General features: G+C 44.0%; 1 protein-coding gene across 5 annotated transcripts in view; it reads left to right on the top strand.

Annotated features, from left to right (window-relative positions):
- The window catches only part of CRIM1 (cysteine rich transmembrane BMP regulator 1), a 214,236-nt gene that overhangs the window by 107,507 nt on the left and 91,005 nt on the right, over window positions 1-15,724 (top strand). For all 5 annotated transcript variants that reach the window (XM_077135053.1, XM_077135057.1, XM_077135054.1 and 2 more), the window contains one exon: window positions 10,919-11,040. In XM_077135053.1, the coding sequence (XP_076991168.1) occupies window positions 10,919-11,040 (122 nt within the window). The remainder of the gene's footprint in view (window positions 1-10,918; window positions 11,041-15,724) is intronic.

Consider the following 15,724-nt stretch of genomic DNA (forward strand, 5'->3'; position numbering starts at 1 on the left):
CCTGTGTTCGATTCCCAGTGCCTGCCCATGCAAAAAATAATAATGATAATAAAGTTACTGATTCTAACTGGGGGAAACAAGGATTTGACTTTTGAGCTGAGTCTTTAAAAATGAGTCAGAGTTTGCCAGATGGAGAAAGAGGAAAGGGCATTCTAGGCAGTTATGGTCATTGACTTTTAAACTTTTTATTTGTCTTACAGCTTAAAACATTAGCACTAATTCCACCTGTATTTATGACTCAAAAAAAAAAAATGGAATTCATGACAGTTTTCTTTCCTTGGGTAAATCACACCATTGCAAGACCTCATCACCTGTTTAAAAAATTTCATTACTTCTCTTTTGCTCACAAATGTGCATTTTAATACTTTATGTGAGGGAAGCTTAGGCCTACCTTTGCATCCATGTCTGCTGTCAGTTCCCATCTCTGCATGCCACATGCTCCTGGTTGGCTGAACCATGTACTCCAACCTAAACACTCTATGTTCTTTCCTGCCACTGTACGTTGGAATCCTTCCCTCTGCCTGGAATGCCCTTCTGTTCCTCCCCTCTGTACTCACACCCTCCCCCAGCGTGCACACACAAATAGCATCAACTGTTTGCATGTCGTGGGTCAGAGAAAGCATCATGGAAGAAGTGATCCTTGGGGATGAATGGAGGTCTGTCTGTTGGGCAACACGAAGGATTCAGTGTTGCAGGTGTAGAGTTGTGGCTGCCCAGAGCGTGTTTCTATCAGTAGCCCTCAACAGCTTGAGATCAGCACAGATGAGGTAAATGATTCAACTTATGATTTATAACCAGCATCCTTGGGGCTGGATTTGACCTCAAGATATGTTTTCTTTGATTCTTTTTTTTTTTTTAATACTTTTGAATTAGTCATTGACATTTGAAAACCTAGGGTTCTTTATATAAAAATCTGGCTTCTCTTGACCAGTTGAAAGGTAGAGCAGCATTGGTTGTGTGTTTCCACATGGAATGAATGAGGACATCCCTCTCAGAGGGCACAAACCCTCTTGAGTTGTCTGCAGTCCCTGCCCAGCTTCCCCTACTCTTTTAGGGTTTCTGCCTGAGTCCTGTAGACACTGAGGGTTTCCATCTCTGGATTTAACTGACTCCTGGCTGGGATCGAGGCACCGGATACAGAAGAAGGATGAGGGGTCGGGAAATATGAAGGCATTAGGAAGGTGATGATAAAGGTGAAGCATCATGGATTTCAGGCTGCACTGGTAAGGAAATGGAATCAGGATGAAGCTACAAGGTTGGGGAGGAAGGGGAAAGGCCAGTGAGAATGAGGAGTCCAAAAGATGGACCAGTGGAATCAGTGAGCAGGTGTGCTGGTCTGAAACTGTTATGTACCCCATGAAAACCATGCTCTTCTCACCCCGTCCGGTAGAGGCAGACCTGTTGTTGGGTGGGACCTTTGATTAGGTTGTCTCCATAGAGATGTGACGCACCCAATAGTGATGGGACCTTTTGAGTAAATTTTTCCGTGGTGAGGTGACCCCACCCATTCAAGGTGGGTCTTCATCCACTTACTGGAGTCCTATAAGAGGGAGACATTTTGGAGAAAGCACAAATGGTCAGAGAGCCAACACAGAGAACAGAGAGGCAAAACCTAGTGAAGGATGCTTAGAGATAGAGAATGCCCCAGGAAGATACTAAGCTAAGAGATGAAATCCAGAGTTTGCCCCAGAGAAGCTAAGAGAGGACCCATAGATGCTTAGAGAAAGAAAACACCCCCACAGAACCCAGAAGGACCCACAGAGCTGAGAGCCATTTTGACACCAACCCAGGTGAGAAGGACAGCAGTCATCGCCGTGTGCCTTCCCATGTGACCAGAGAAACCCCAGGCTTGATTGGCCCTTCTTGAGTGACAGTATCCTCTTGTTGATGCCTTAATTTGGACATTTTCCGGCTTTAGAACTATAAATTTGTAACCTAATAAATCCACTTTGTAAAAGCCAAAGCATTTCTGGTATACCATTCTGGCAGTTGTAGCAAATCAAAACTGTAGGGTGTTTGACTTTAGAGATTTCAGAGACCTGTGGCCACGGCAATGAGTGACCAGTGAAGAGGGCAGGAAGGGTAGTGGATTCTAAAAGGTTGGGTAGGCTAAGTGTTGGGAATGCTTTGTCCACAGACACTGCAGACTCCCAAATTATAATCACATGAGTTCATGTAGTCACATAGCAGTCATAGCAGATATGAATACTTTAATTGACCCTGTTTTACATATGTTACAGTTGAGGCTTAGGGTAATTACATAACTTGCTCAAGGTCGTAGAGTTCCTGAATGGCCTGGATTCAAATCTAAGACTGTGTGATGCCAAGTGCATTCCCTGAACCTCTAACCCTTTCAGAATTGGGCAGAACACAGAGACAAAGCCACAGAAGAAGAGGGTTTTGCATGAAAGCAAAGCAACAATTTGGGAGCAACCAATGGTCAGCTTGGAGAATGTAGACCAGCTCGAATGAGTGAATGAATGTGGGGAGATTTGCAGTTTTACTGGAGAGGGTTGCAAGAAAATAATGTCTTTGGAGGAGTGCCAAGTGTTAGAAACAGATTTGAATGGAGCATTTTGTGATGATGGTCATATGATATGGAAGTTTGTAGAGGAAAGATTGGGGAAAGCAGGGAGGGCACGTTGTTTGGAGGAAGGTTGACATGGAAGGTTGAGTCCCCGGGAAGCAGTGCAGTGTGGGGATGCACATTTCCTGGAGGACAGGAGACCAGAGGATCTTACGCTTCGCACCGATGACAAGGATGAGAGGCCTGGGAATTGTCTGTCCAGTGGACCCAAGTGGGTGCTTACTGTTGAGTCACCCTTTGAGTGCCAGCTCAGCCGGGGGCCACTTGGTTCTGGAGGCCTGAAGGGGTGTTAGCGGCAGAGGCTGTGCTAAGATTTTGAATTAAGTTAGTGCAGAGGTCCTTCATGTTTGATCAGGATGTGCTGGGAGATGGAACTGATAGCCCACGTCCCATTGGATTCTCATCTACGATGACTCAGCCAACACCTCCCTCACCTAGACTGCCTGAATAGAGGGCATAGCGCTGTGTCTCCCCAGCCCTCATTTGGCACGGTGCCCACTGCAAGGAGAGGTGAAGTGAGTGAAATTGCATGTGGCTAAACCAATTCCAAAGCATCCATTTTTCAATGAAATTGGCAATAACAAACTCAGAAATGAGAATAACTTATGTTGGTTTATTGAAACTTACTTGCTACATTCAGAGGCACTCTTCCTCCTTTCCAGAGTGCCGTGTGCCAGTTTTCCCCCTTTCTTACTTTTCCTGACTGCTCTTCTATGTCTCACTCATTCCCACCCCATCTGTACCCTCTGAGGCCTGCTGACCACGTAAGTGAAAGCCAGTCTTTCCCCCAGACCTGAGGAAGTGAGGGGAGAGAACCTCCTTTCCTGGGGCTTGACTGTCCTTGGTATCGGTTTGTTGGGCTCAGCTGAGAGTGGATCAGGGCACCTGCCAGCTCCTAGCTCGAGGTTCTTTAGTCTTAAACGGGCCTCTGCTTCTCCTGGCTCCCGGGACTGAGTCCTTTCAGAACTTCCCAGCTCTCTTCCTTAGACAGTCATGTCAGAGTGGTGATTTACGTAAAATACCACCACTCCTTCCTCCCCTTGTCCCTCTTACTTTCCGTGGGGCATGGTTCTAGAAGATGATCTTACAGTTCTTAGAGGAATGCTGTGGTTTATGTCTTCTATTTTCCTACCGTTTTTGCCACCTTTCTTTCAATTTTACGCTTTGAGATAATCTTCTTGGACCAAATGCTCAGACACCTTGAGGAGCACTCATCTGCTCCCTTCAGAGAGCTAGGAAGAGAAGAGTTGTAGAGACTGCTTTGTTGAGGGTTTACAAGGGGCTTTATTAGCAGTAGTAATGTTAGGATATGCGAAATAATATTTTACCTGATTTTTCTTAGATTATTCCTTCCCTGTGTTGAGAGGGTTATCCTTTGTTCCTCCCCTCACCCCCAAGAAAAAAAGAGAAAGCAAAACGTATCTGTAACAAACCGCAGAGTAACTGTTTCCCGTTGACTCTGAAGGGAGAGAGGAAGAACATGCCTGTTCCTGGTTATGCAGTTAGCAAATCACTGTTAAAAGGGGAGGGATGGGCAGTACACCGTGGCTCCATGCCAGAGTTCTCGCCTGCCTTGCTGGAGACCTGGGTTCGATTCCTAGTACCTTTTTTTTGCCCATGCAAAAAAAGGTGGGGGGGAAGGGTGGTTGCTGGCTGGAAGGAAGTGTGCGATCTTAAGGAAAGGCCCATTTGTTTTCTGTGGCTAAAAGTGCACGTTTCACTGCTCTGGCAGTGGAGATGAACAGATATGACTCAGGAATTAGCGCAAGGAAGAGGAGAACGGTTCTTTGACAAGCGGTGCTGTCTCATGCAGGTGCGTGACAAGACTTTGGACTTAGGGACCTTCTGTAGGGAGGCGCGCGCTTTTCCTTACGGAGACTTGGACCCTCTGATGGGAGCCTGTTTCTTGGGGATGTGGTATTTACAATCTCTCTCTTTCTTTTTCATTTCTAAATTCCTGGAAAGAGGGAAGAAATTTTAATCAAACGTAGTGAACACTGAAGCTACTTTTTATGAAATGGAGATGTGCTTTATGTGTCATTATAGCTTCCCTTCCATTCATTTCATTAGAAAACCCTGTGGATTCCTAGTAGCACAAGTGCTTTGCTCTTTCCATTCCTCATTTAACCTTTTTCCATGACTAAAGGGAGACCTCCCTCCCACCCTAAGTGGAAGTTTTTGGTTTATGGGCGGTGATGGTGCTCCTTTTGAAGGGCTCAAGTACGCAGTTCAGGTGTGGAATAAATCCAGTATTAAAAGGAATATATTCCAGATGGCCTCCCTGGGTTGTTGATGTTTTCCCTTCAGGATATGGGCAGGGAGAGGGGCCTGCCCACAGAGCCAGAGGAGTCGGACGGTTTTGCTGCCTCCAAATACCCTCCTCCACAGAAAGAGCTGATTGTTGGGGGACATTAGGATGACATTCGCCCTCAGCTCTGTAGGGTGCCCACCGTGGGGTGCATTCCTGGGCACTCCTGTTCTTTGCTGAATGGGTGGCCGGGGACTCTCCTTCCCATGGGCTCCTCCAGCAACCGTGTACAGTGGGTGCCCTTTAAACTAGCTGCAAGGGCCGACGACATGCCCTTCGTGACTAACGTACCAGCACCTGGCATCTCGCTACTCCTGCGTTGCTTACAGTCCGTACAAACTAATGACGCGCTGGTAGTTGTGTAATTATACACATACATACCACCCCCTCAAAAAAAAAAAAAAAAAAACTGAGAAAGCTTTGGAAAAGAAGACCCAAACTGAGCCGGACCTAAAGGTAGAGATGCTTGGAGAGGAGGCACGGGTGGGAAATGGGGGTACAAGATATGTGTTTGCATATCTTCCAAGGAAAGGGTCCAGGCAGGAGAGAAGCCATGGACATCGATGAATGGGAGCCAATCGTGGTAGCGAAGGGATGGCATTAGTAGGGTCACGGAATTCTAGTTAGGAGAAAGTCCTGTGCGATCCCACAATCTCATTTTATGAATGGGAAAAACAGAGCTTTGGAGCGTTTAAGTAGCTTGCTGAGCGGTCACGCGTTTTCTGGTGCCTGGTGGTATTGGATAATAAATAAAGTAGTTCTTTGCTTCCCTCCTGGCATCTCTCATTCCCGAGCAGCCATACTCAGGCAGAAGGAGTCTTTGTTAATGACGAAGAGCAGATTCTAATCCACATTCTCTTTCAAATGTTAAAACTAGTTCTCCTTGGCTTTTCCAGTAAACTGGGCACATTTATCTCAGGCGCCCCAGAGGCTGCACCTCTAAGAGCGCGTTTCTTAGAAAGGGGGTCCCAGAGACCCTTCGGTGAATTCTCCCAGATCACTTATTAGACAGGTGGAGTCTAGAACCCCACCCCAACCTGGTGCCCTGAAATCTGCATTTTAAGCAGATTCTGTGATTCCCTTCATACACTAAATTTGAAGAAAACACTGCGCCTATATGCTTTCAGTCTAAAAACTTACAATAACTAAAATATCTGCAGAACAAAGTATGATCTAGCCCCTGGCCTTAAGTAGCCGTGAAAACAATTATTCTGACTACTGTTGGGGTGTCTTTATCCTTCACTCGTTCATTTGTAACACAGATGAGTCACGCACCCTGTTCTGGAGGAGTTAATAAGGTGATGGCATGATGCAGTGTGGTGGGCAGGCAGGCTGCTGGAGCTGGGTTGCAGCTCAGAGGAGGGAGAATCCATCCTGGTTGCTTTGGACCAGAGAAGGGCCTTGTGGGGTGGGTGGTCCTAAGTGCTGTGTGGGAGTCACCAGGGGCAATGAGGGCAGGGACTCCAGGAAGGGTGGGCCTCTTAGCTGGCTGAGGGGTGGGGCGGGATTCGGGGCAGACTCCTGTGTTATCATGCGGTGTGTGTGAAGAGTGAGCAGAATGTGAACGCTAAAATAAAGGTGGAGGCAAGGCTTGTGAGCTCAGTGTAAGCTGTGTCCTGGAGCTGGGACTCTGACCTTGTGAGAGCCTGGGCCTGTCTGCATAGTCTGGGAAGCAAAGGAAAAGAATGAGAATGCAATGTCTTCGCCGCCGGCATAACCAGCCCGCGTGGGGCCGCCTAAGGAACTGAGTGCCCTCTAGGGGCTCAGACGATTTCTGAGTCGTGTTTATCATTGCACTTGGGCACACAGATGCTCACTAAACCAAATCCACTCCTCCAGAGGAGAAAAGACAGCTTACCCAAGTCCCACCTGGCTGCAGCTATGATTACATTCTGCAAAAATTTATTAATGTGGTGCACTGATTGATCATTATCTTAATAGTGAGGGTGACATCAGAGGCTTGATTTTTCTGGCAAATTGCAAATACAGGTTCCCTCTTGTTTGAAGTTAAAAGGCCCTTAGTCCCATATTGCATGATTCTATTTATATGAAATGTCCAGAATAGCTAACATAGAGACAAAAAGCAGAGTAGTGGCTGCCCAGGTCTTCCAGAGGAGAAAGGAAACTCCTAATGGATACAGGGTTTCTTTTGGGGATGATACACATTCTAAAATTACATAGTGCTCATGGTTGCACAACCCTGGAAACATACTAAAAACCACTGAATTGTACACTTTTAAAAGGCAGAGTCTATGATATATGATTTATATGTCAAAACTGTTGTTTTTTTTTTTTTCAAAAGCCTTTGGCAGTTCTCCTCAAAGTATCTTGCAAATAGCAGCTCTGGTCTACTGGCCTTGTTGAGTTCACAGCATAGAAGTCCATCTCAGTGCTTTGCTTCCTGCTTTCTTTTATGTTTTTGTTTTGTTTTGTTAATTAATAGTATCTCTTTTTTATTCATCTCCAGTTCTGTTCCACTAAAGAAATATTTGATGATTCTACATAATAGATACAAAAAAGACTTATGATGGCACCTCAGATCACCTTGAAACGGAGTTAAGAGAAGCACTTCAAGAAGTGTGGTGTTTAGGGGTTCAGAGAAGGAGCTGTTTATTTAAGGTTGGCATAGAAAGGCAGTGGTATCTGCAAAGAGGTGGAATTGAGGGTCTGGAAGAGAATTCTGGAAGAAGGAGTAGGGTAAAATGGGGGCTTGTTTGGAGAATAGATATTTGACTGTAGCATAAGGAAAAATAAAGGGAAGTGCTGGGAGATAAACTCAGAAAACGTGTATGTGAATTTGAGAGTGTTGAAGGAGTTTGAGACTGTTAATTTAAATGAACAGTAATTACTTTTTTTCTTTTTCACTAGTAAAGGAACTGAGCTTTAGGAGTATTAACCGGGCACCCACGTGGGTGTGATGTGATGGGGGTTGAAAGAGGAAGACTGACTTCTGTGTGTGTGTGTGTGTGTGTGTGTGTAGACCAAGTTAGAACCTAGAAAGTGGTGAGGTTTCAGAAGTGAGGGGTACTTGGTGGCATCATTTAATTAAGCATCCCTTTCTCGTCTGTTGGTCTGTTTCTCTGCCCCTCATCACATCTTTTATCCTTTCCTTTGCTTACTCTCTTATCTGGGGATTGGGGTAAAGGGTAGGGGGAAATTAGGGACAAAGACAAGATTAAAAATGAGAGAAAGAAGCTGGTGAGGACAAGAGCAGTTTTCATGCTTCAGTTCTTTATTTCAGCATTTCCTCTTGTAACTCAATAAAAGAGAATGTTGTTTTTCCAGTAAAAAACACAGAGAACAGAAATTTGCATTTAATTTCAGATCAGTTGATTAAGCTGTATGCCTCATTGTTCCCATCGGTAAAAGAGAGTATCTACCTCCAATGTGGGTAGACCAGAGAATCTAGCATAATCTTACTAAACACTTTTTAAAACTGCATTGTACTCACACAGTCTGGGGACATGATAAATTCTGGCAATTATGGGTCGTGAGTGAATGTAGAGATAGCTGTGAAAAAAATAACATGGTGAGTTTTATTTTATTGAACTGCATGAAAATGCTATTTGCCCATTTTGACCTGCAAAAATGGCCGTTTCATAAGTTTTCAACCTAATAGATAGCTGCCCAATAGATTTTCACTATTTCTGATTCCTTTCCAAGTTCTTCATTAAGAAGCTAATTGGCCTTAAACACCTGATAATCTCCAGGTTCAAATGATGCTGTGGGAAGTCAAAACATGGCAACAGGGACAAGAGAGAAATAGAGAAGGGGAAAGGAGCCGGGCACATGGCAACTAGCAAAAGCCACGGCCCCTTCAACCCTTGGATTTTTAATACTGGGTTTAGAAATAAAAATTCAGCATAAAGGGCTTTCCTTTCCTAAATGAGTTAATGTTGTGTGCAATTTTAAAACTCCTGTTATTTGATGGGAAACAAACTGTAAGAGTCTCTGGGAAAACAGTAAGGATATTAAAAGTCTGGGGAAAATAGGTCAAAGGTAAAAGGAAGAAAAGAAGGCTTAGGGCAGACTTGTGCGTAGTTTTCGGTTTGGTAGATTCCTAATAGCCTAGCAGAGTGTCTCACACGCCATGAGTGCACGTGCGTGTTCAAGCAAGGTTGCTGAAGCATTGAAGAGCAGCATAGGAAGAAGTATTTCTTGGTTGATTATATTCTCCTTGATGTTTAAATTAGGATGATTCCCTTGTACATATCAGAAAGTGAGAATGTGGATCCTGGGAGATGTGTAAGACAAGCTGTTCCTGTAGGATGCTTTCATTGTAATGACCTCTAGATATCTGGATCAGGATGTGACCACTAAAAACTCCAGCTCCATTATTTTGTAAAGAGTTTAATTTGTACAGCGTATCAAATACAATATGTGTAAGCAGTTGCTAATATAATCGTATGTGTGATATGATTATGTGCTTAAAACCACAGTGGCTAGGCACTTGGAAATGAAAAGCCTACCAGGGTCTAAAAGCACGGTTCTCATTTACTTGGCCCCAAGAAGGTGGTTCATTGGCCTGTAGACGTACAAGTTTGAGATGAGAGCTCCCAACTTGGCCAACACAAAACAAACAGACATTAATTTCAAACCATAGGCAGAAACACCGTTGCAGCAAAACCTTGATTATCGAACAGCATCTCCTCCCAGCATTCTAGTTGAAGCATCACCCACCTGGAAGATGCCAGAAAGGGCTTGCCTCTTAAGTAGCTTGAATGGTCTTTTATTTTAACTTAAATTTGTTTCTTTTTTAGCTCTTAAAGTTAGTGATAAGTATTAATAAACCTCTGAGCTTCATTACTTGTTCTGAGGAATAGCAGAGCAGACTGATCACCTAAATGACAAGAAAAAAAGAACCCAGAATTAATGAATGGTGTTAACAGCTCTTCCTGCTGGGAGTGTTGCCCCCTGCTCCTGGACCCTTAGTCCAACACTCACATTCTTCTCACAAGGATGTCTTTTCTTGAACATCTTCCTTTCACTCCCACCAGCCTGCAAATTCCCTCTCCTCACCTCCATCCTTCGAGCCGGTGTTTCCACCTGCAGGGGAACCCAGGCCAAAGTCTGGCTCCTCCTTCCCACTTACTGTTTTTGCATGCTGACACCCTGCTACCCTGGGCTCCTCATTTCCTACCTCCTGCTTCCCAGGAGCGGATGAACATCGGACACTTCACTACATTTTTTCCTCCTCTTCTATTACATGCCCATATTTGCTGTGCCTCTGCGCTGAGGCAGGTTTCACAGCAGAGTTGTAGGTAGAAGTGACAGCCAGCTGTAGTCACGGAACACCTCATTCACGCATGTAGGGGAAGATTCACACATGGTAACCTAGATGGGACGAAAAATCAAGACTTCCAGCAGCCTCACAATCCATTTCCTAAAGCTTATGTCCTTTATTTATCAAGATCTCTCTCCTCAGTCTTCATCAAGAATCTGTTTCTTCTGATACTGTAATTCACAGTAATAAAATAAATGTGGCTCAAGAAGGGGGTACTATTTGAAGCAGTCATACTGATAAGCAAGCCATCCTGAAAGGCTAATAACTTGATACTTGAGAGAAGGATCAGAAAATCTCTAAATAACACCTAAAATATTCACAGCCACAAAGCAGCAACATGGGGCCATGTAATGTGATGGCAAACATTTTGTGTTAGCCTGTGCAGGCATCACTGATTTATGGAAAAATACAGCAGTGTGTGCAACGAAGAGTGTCCTGAATCATCAAGAAAACGTTTGTTGTGCTCATTATCAGTCTGGTTAAGTAAGAAATGAAGTAATGCATTTTACAAATATTTCTGTCAAATGGTTAAAATTTAAAAATCTGCTGTTTATTAAAGAGATGAGCCTTAGTTATGTGGAAAATAAATTATGTTAGCATCCTCATTCCCCAGTGATGTCAGACAAATGAGGAAGTGCCCAGCTCCTTTGCCACAGCTACTGCCCCCTTTTTTGTGGTCTCCCGACTTCTATGTTGTTGTTTATTCATGGGGTTTTCCTTCCCTTCTCTTTGGTTTCAGATGCGAGTGTCTCTCTGGCTTATGTGGTTTCCCCGTGTGTGAGGTGGGATCCACTCCTCGCGTAGTCTCTCATGGAGATGGGACACCTGGAAAGTGCTGTGATGTCTTTGAATGTGTTAATGGTACGTGGGGTTTCTCTTGTTCTCAGAGATTGCACTTTTGTGCTGGAGGAGGAGGCGGTGGAGGGAGGGTTAAATTAGCCACTTCTGCCTTTTTTAAAGCAGGGTATATCGTCAGGGACTTGGTGCAGCTCACTCCGAAAGAAGGTTTGCTTAAGATCCCACGGCACAGTAAAGGAAGTTAGGAGTGGGGATCATCATTCCATCTGTCAGAAAGGGAATTTTGGCAATGAAATAGCAGCTCGCATAAAGCTGTCAGAGTTTGCTGTGGTTCAGTATTTCAGAAATTTTAGGATTTCAGGGGAAGGATCATGGAACCTGTAATCGTAACCCCTGTGCTGTCATTCACCCCGCTGCTCCATTGCTCCCAGGAGGTAAACGATTTAACCAAAACCACATCGGAGCTACCACACTTGGAAGCAGAGAAGACGTCATTCGTCTAGCTCAGCATGTTGCTGCTGACACAGAGACTCCCTTTGACCAGTGCTGGGTCATTCGTACTGGCCTGCTCTAGGCCCCACCCTTGGGGCCCCGGAAGAGGATGCTTCTGACATAAGATTCCTTCGGTCATGAAACCCCTCTCCCTTCCCCTTTCTACGAGAATTTGGTACCTGGAGCTGGAGAGAGTGACATGGTATTTATTACCTTTAGATGGCTAGAAGGAAGGAAGGGGATCCTAAAACATGTCCCTGCCCCAGTGTTTTCAGAAGAAAACCAAAGAATAAAGCTCAAGCAAGGTACCAGTAATTGTAGATGGCATTATTTAGATAGTCAGTACCTGCACACAAAAGGAAAATGGAGACAGAGTTGAGCAAATATAACCAAGTTAAATTTATAGAAACTTATTAACGACTGCCTGTAAGAGTTCAGGATTCAGAGGTTTCCTGCCTTCCTCCAGGTCTCCCCTCACAAGAAAAAACTGTGTTAGAGTTGAGTCCTGTTTGAGTGCATCCTGTGGTGTTTGGTCCCGTAGCCACATGCTATGTCGTTGTTTTGTTTTGAAGAAACACTTGAATATGGCTTCAGGATTAGAAGAAAGCACAGACTGGAATCAAAGGATCTCAGTTGGAAAATTCATTCCTCCCCTGTCCAGCTGTGAAGCTTTCAGCGAGTGTTTTGGTCTTCCTGGGCCTCAGTTTCTACACCTAAATGAGGTTAATAATATTAAATCAAATGAGGTATCATATGGGAAGCACTTGGAAGTATTCCTGAAGTGCAAGTAGTCTTTATTATGTGCCCACCTCCAGTTCAGACCAAGAGACCCTGTCTGAGCTCTCCAGGGGGACAGAGAAGATGAGGAGAGTTTCCTGGCTCATAGACCTTATAAATACAGGCATGCAGGGCAGAGTGGAGAAAATGTTCGGTGGGCAGAGAATCTCTTCTCAGTGCTTCTCCTCACCCGTGTTTTCATCCATCCAATAGTAATGTCTTTGAACACCACAAATTGGCAAGCAGACCTTTTCTCTCTGGGACTGCTGCAGTTTATCATATTGCAGGTGATGTGCTGTGAATACTCACTCACACCATTTGAGACCAGAAGAGTCGCTGCTTGCCCTGAGCTCCCCCTCCACCGCAGAAATGCTTCCTTCAGCAGTCATCCCGCTGTACTGCACGTACCTGCTCTACTTTCAGTCTTCCGTTATAGACTGGGCTCTGCCTGCGGACAGGACGTGTATCCCATTCATCCTTGGGTCTCTGCACCTTAGCATCTTACCTGCTGCCCACAATTTGTCTCACCTTAGTTTCCTGTTGAGGTGGCTCTTAAATATCCATCCACAGAGGAGTTGCTTTGTGGAAATCTTCTATCTTTTATGCTCAACACTTTAATCTTAAGTCATCTGTCCCCTGGAAATACCACCTCTGGTAATAAAATTTGTTACTGTTTTCTCCAGTTAAAGATTAGGAGTGCCTTTATCCTCTCTTTGCTTCTTGGTGATAGAAGCACAATATGCCTTTCTCATCATGACATTATTAATTTAAACGTCTTGTTCCACTCTGATGTGACTTGGATGGTTAATACTTGCAACCCTGCTTGGGCAGCCTGGAATTAATCTTAAGATTTTTGTAGCGTCACTTTGTTACGGAACCCAGCTTCAGGTAGAGGACATTATGGAACCTAACTTAAGGTAGAGGGTATTATGGAACCCAAATTCAGGTAGAGGACATTATGGAACCCAACTTCAGTTAGAGGACATTATGGAACCCAACTTCAGGTAAAGGACTTGCCATCTCCTGTGAGGAGAGGAGAGGTTGAGCATAGTCACAGTATTTCCTTTTTGCCACCATGAAATCGTTGCATGGTTTTTGCTTAGAATGTCTAGATGACTATTGTTAGTCATTCAGTTGACTTTATAATACTATCATCATCATAATTGTTTAGAATAATGTTTAAAGACCTGATGTCTCAGAGTCTGTATTTTACTTCTTTTGACTTATATATACATACCCATCTCCCTCCCTCCCTCCCATCCCCCCCGCTATTGATATGTGAGTTTGTACAAATATATATATATATATATATACCATCCAGTGCCCTGGGAAATTCTTGCTGTTGTCATAAGGACACTAATAAAGGATATTGCATATCAAAGATTTATTCTCATCACCTAGAAAAGCAGAAGTCTATTATGTCATCCATCCTTTTGTTTTCCTTTCCTCTGCTCCCCACCATCCACCCATGCATCTGTCTGTGCATCTGTCTGTCTGTCTGCCTGCCTCTGTCTATCTATATATCAGCTTACTTATCCATAAAAGATTTGAGGCAACTTTACAGTGAGAACAGATATAGTAACATAGGGTTAAAATACTAATGAGGAAAGAGAGTCAGAGCCACCGAGTTCTAAGTAAAAGTAGTAAGTGAAAACTGGGAAAAAAGAGCCCACAGGTAGGCAGGCCAAAAGTATTATGCACCATGGTGTCTAGATTTAACATCAAATTAGACTCTCAGCTTCCTGGCCATCAAAGCGAAAAAGGAGACAGGGTAAGATAGGGTCAGACACAATTCTTATTTGCAGAGAAAAAGAAGGCTACTGGACAGGGCAGCACACTCTCGAGTGGAAATTTCCTGCATGGAAATGAAAAGGAGAGCACTGAGTAATGGAACAGATCATGTTCTCAGTGTTGTAGATGTAGAAAGAGGGTTCTTGTTGCTGTCCTTCTCAATAAAAAAACAAAGCGAATTATTAAAATGCATCTCAGTGAAAGCGACTCTAATAGATCATTTTGGCACCGTTAAAACCTAGGTGTCTGGAGTGTTTGTCAGTTTTGAGACCCCCCTGATATGTAGGTGTCGCTCTGGAGACCCTCATTTGGAGACAGTGCACTGACTGATAACAGCACTAACTACGCTGAGATGCCCTGAAGACAGTCAGTTTCTCTCCATCCAGAAGACCCGTACACTTACACTATTTTTTTCAGATAAGCATTGAAGTGAAAACAAAATTAAAAATGTTCATGGGGAAAAATATGTTCATGGAGAACTCAAGAACTCCTGAGTTTTGAAGACGCGAGCCTGGATGAATAAATGGAGAGAGCGTTCTCTATAAATAGTATGCCTGTTTGTGGGGTGGGGGAAGAAAGGAAGGGAAACTGCATTCTCAGACAAGGGCCTAAAGCAGGACTCGTGGGTTAGTTGGAGGAGAAACCTGTTATTTAGAAACGAGAGGAGCAGGTGGTACCATTGAGCTCCTTTTATGTAAATTTGGAAGTCGGCAAAGTTGCCTTGTAGAAGTGGAGGAAGCCCTCTGGGGTGGCAGAGCAGTTCCAAATCTCCTTCAGTCAGCAGTTCTGTACCTGCTGCAGCCCACAAACCAGTGTTTTATCAGCCCTCTGCTGGACTGAGTAATGGTCGTTCTCGGATGGGCATGTATTCCCCGCTTTGTCACCTCACTCCCTGTTGTCTTATACCCAGCCCACTGTAGAGGAGGTCATCTGGGTTAGAAGTCCCAGGCATGGAATGTGGAAGTGATCTTTTGGCTGCTTAGATATAATCAATTGCCCGATATATACAGAAGAATCTAAATAAAATAGAGCATCTTGATTTGAGTGTCACAGCCAATAGCAGACTCTTCTAGCATGATGTAGTCGTCAGATGTTCACCAAGACAGTAAGTAAATTAGTCTATGGTTTTATATTATTGGCTGTAAACCAGCTAAGACTCTATTTTTAGACTTATATATAATTTTTCAGATTTGTAATATTTAGTACTGAACAGTTTCTTTATCCCACTGTAGTGGGATTGGTGTCTATTGAGGCGAGTCCATGCCCAGCAGTAAGAGTATGTGGGTAAATGTGAAAGACGACCGTTATCCCCCTTTCCCAGTGACACCGCAGGTGCAAGGACAGCGAGGCGTCACTTGTATGCAGCAGTGTCGTCCAAAAGCAGCTTTACCTGGTTAAGAAGAAAGTTCAGATGGAGGAGAATTAGTATAAAAGTCCGTGTTTCCAGTCTGTTTTTGTGACACGTGAAATTTTTACCTGTCAAAATTGTCCCTGCCGCACTCTGATCCTTAAAACAGTACAGAAATGCAGTTTTTTTATGAGCATTTTTAACGAGGAGTCTTCATATGGTCTTACCGCCGTATTCAGACATATATAAAAGGTGAATAAAAATTGGAAATGATCTTGTTGGCCATGACAGAATTCTCTCAGAGATGCTAAAGTGTGAGATTGCCCAGTTACAGAGAAG

The sequence above is a fragment of the Tamandua tetradactyla genome, chromosome 17 (assembly GCF_023851605.1).
Source record: "Tamandua tetradactyla isolate mTamTet1 chromosome 17, mTamTet1.pri, whole genome shotgun sequence".
In the NCBI taxonomy this organism is placed as follows: Eukaryota; Metazoa; Chordata; class Mammalia; order Pilosa; family Myrmecophagidae; genus Tamandua; species Tamandua tetradactyla.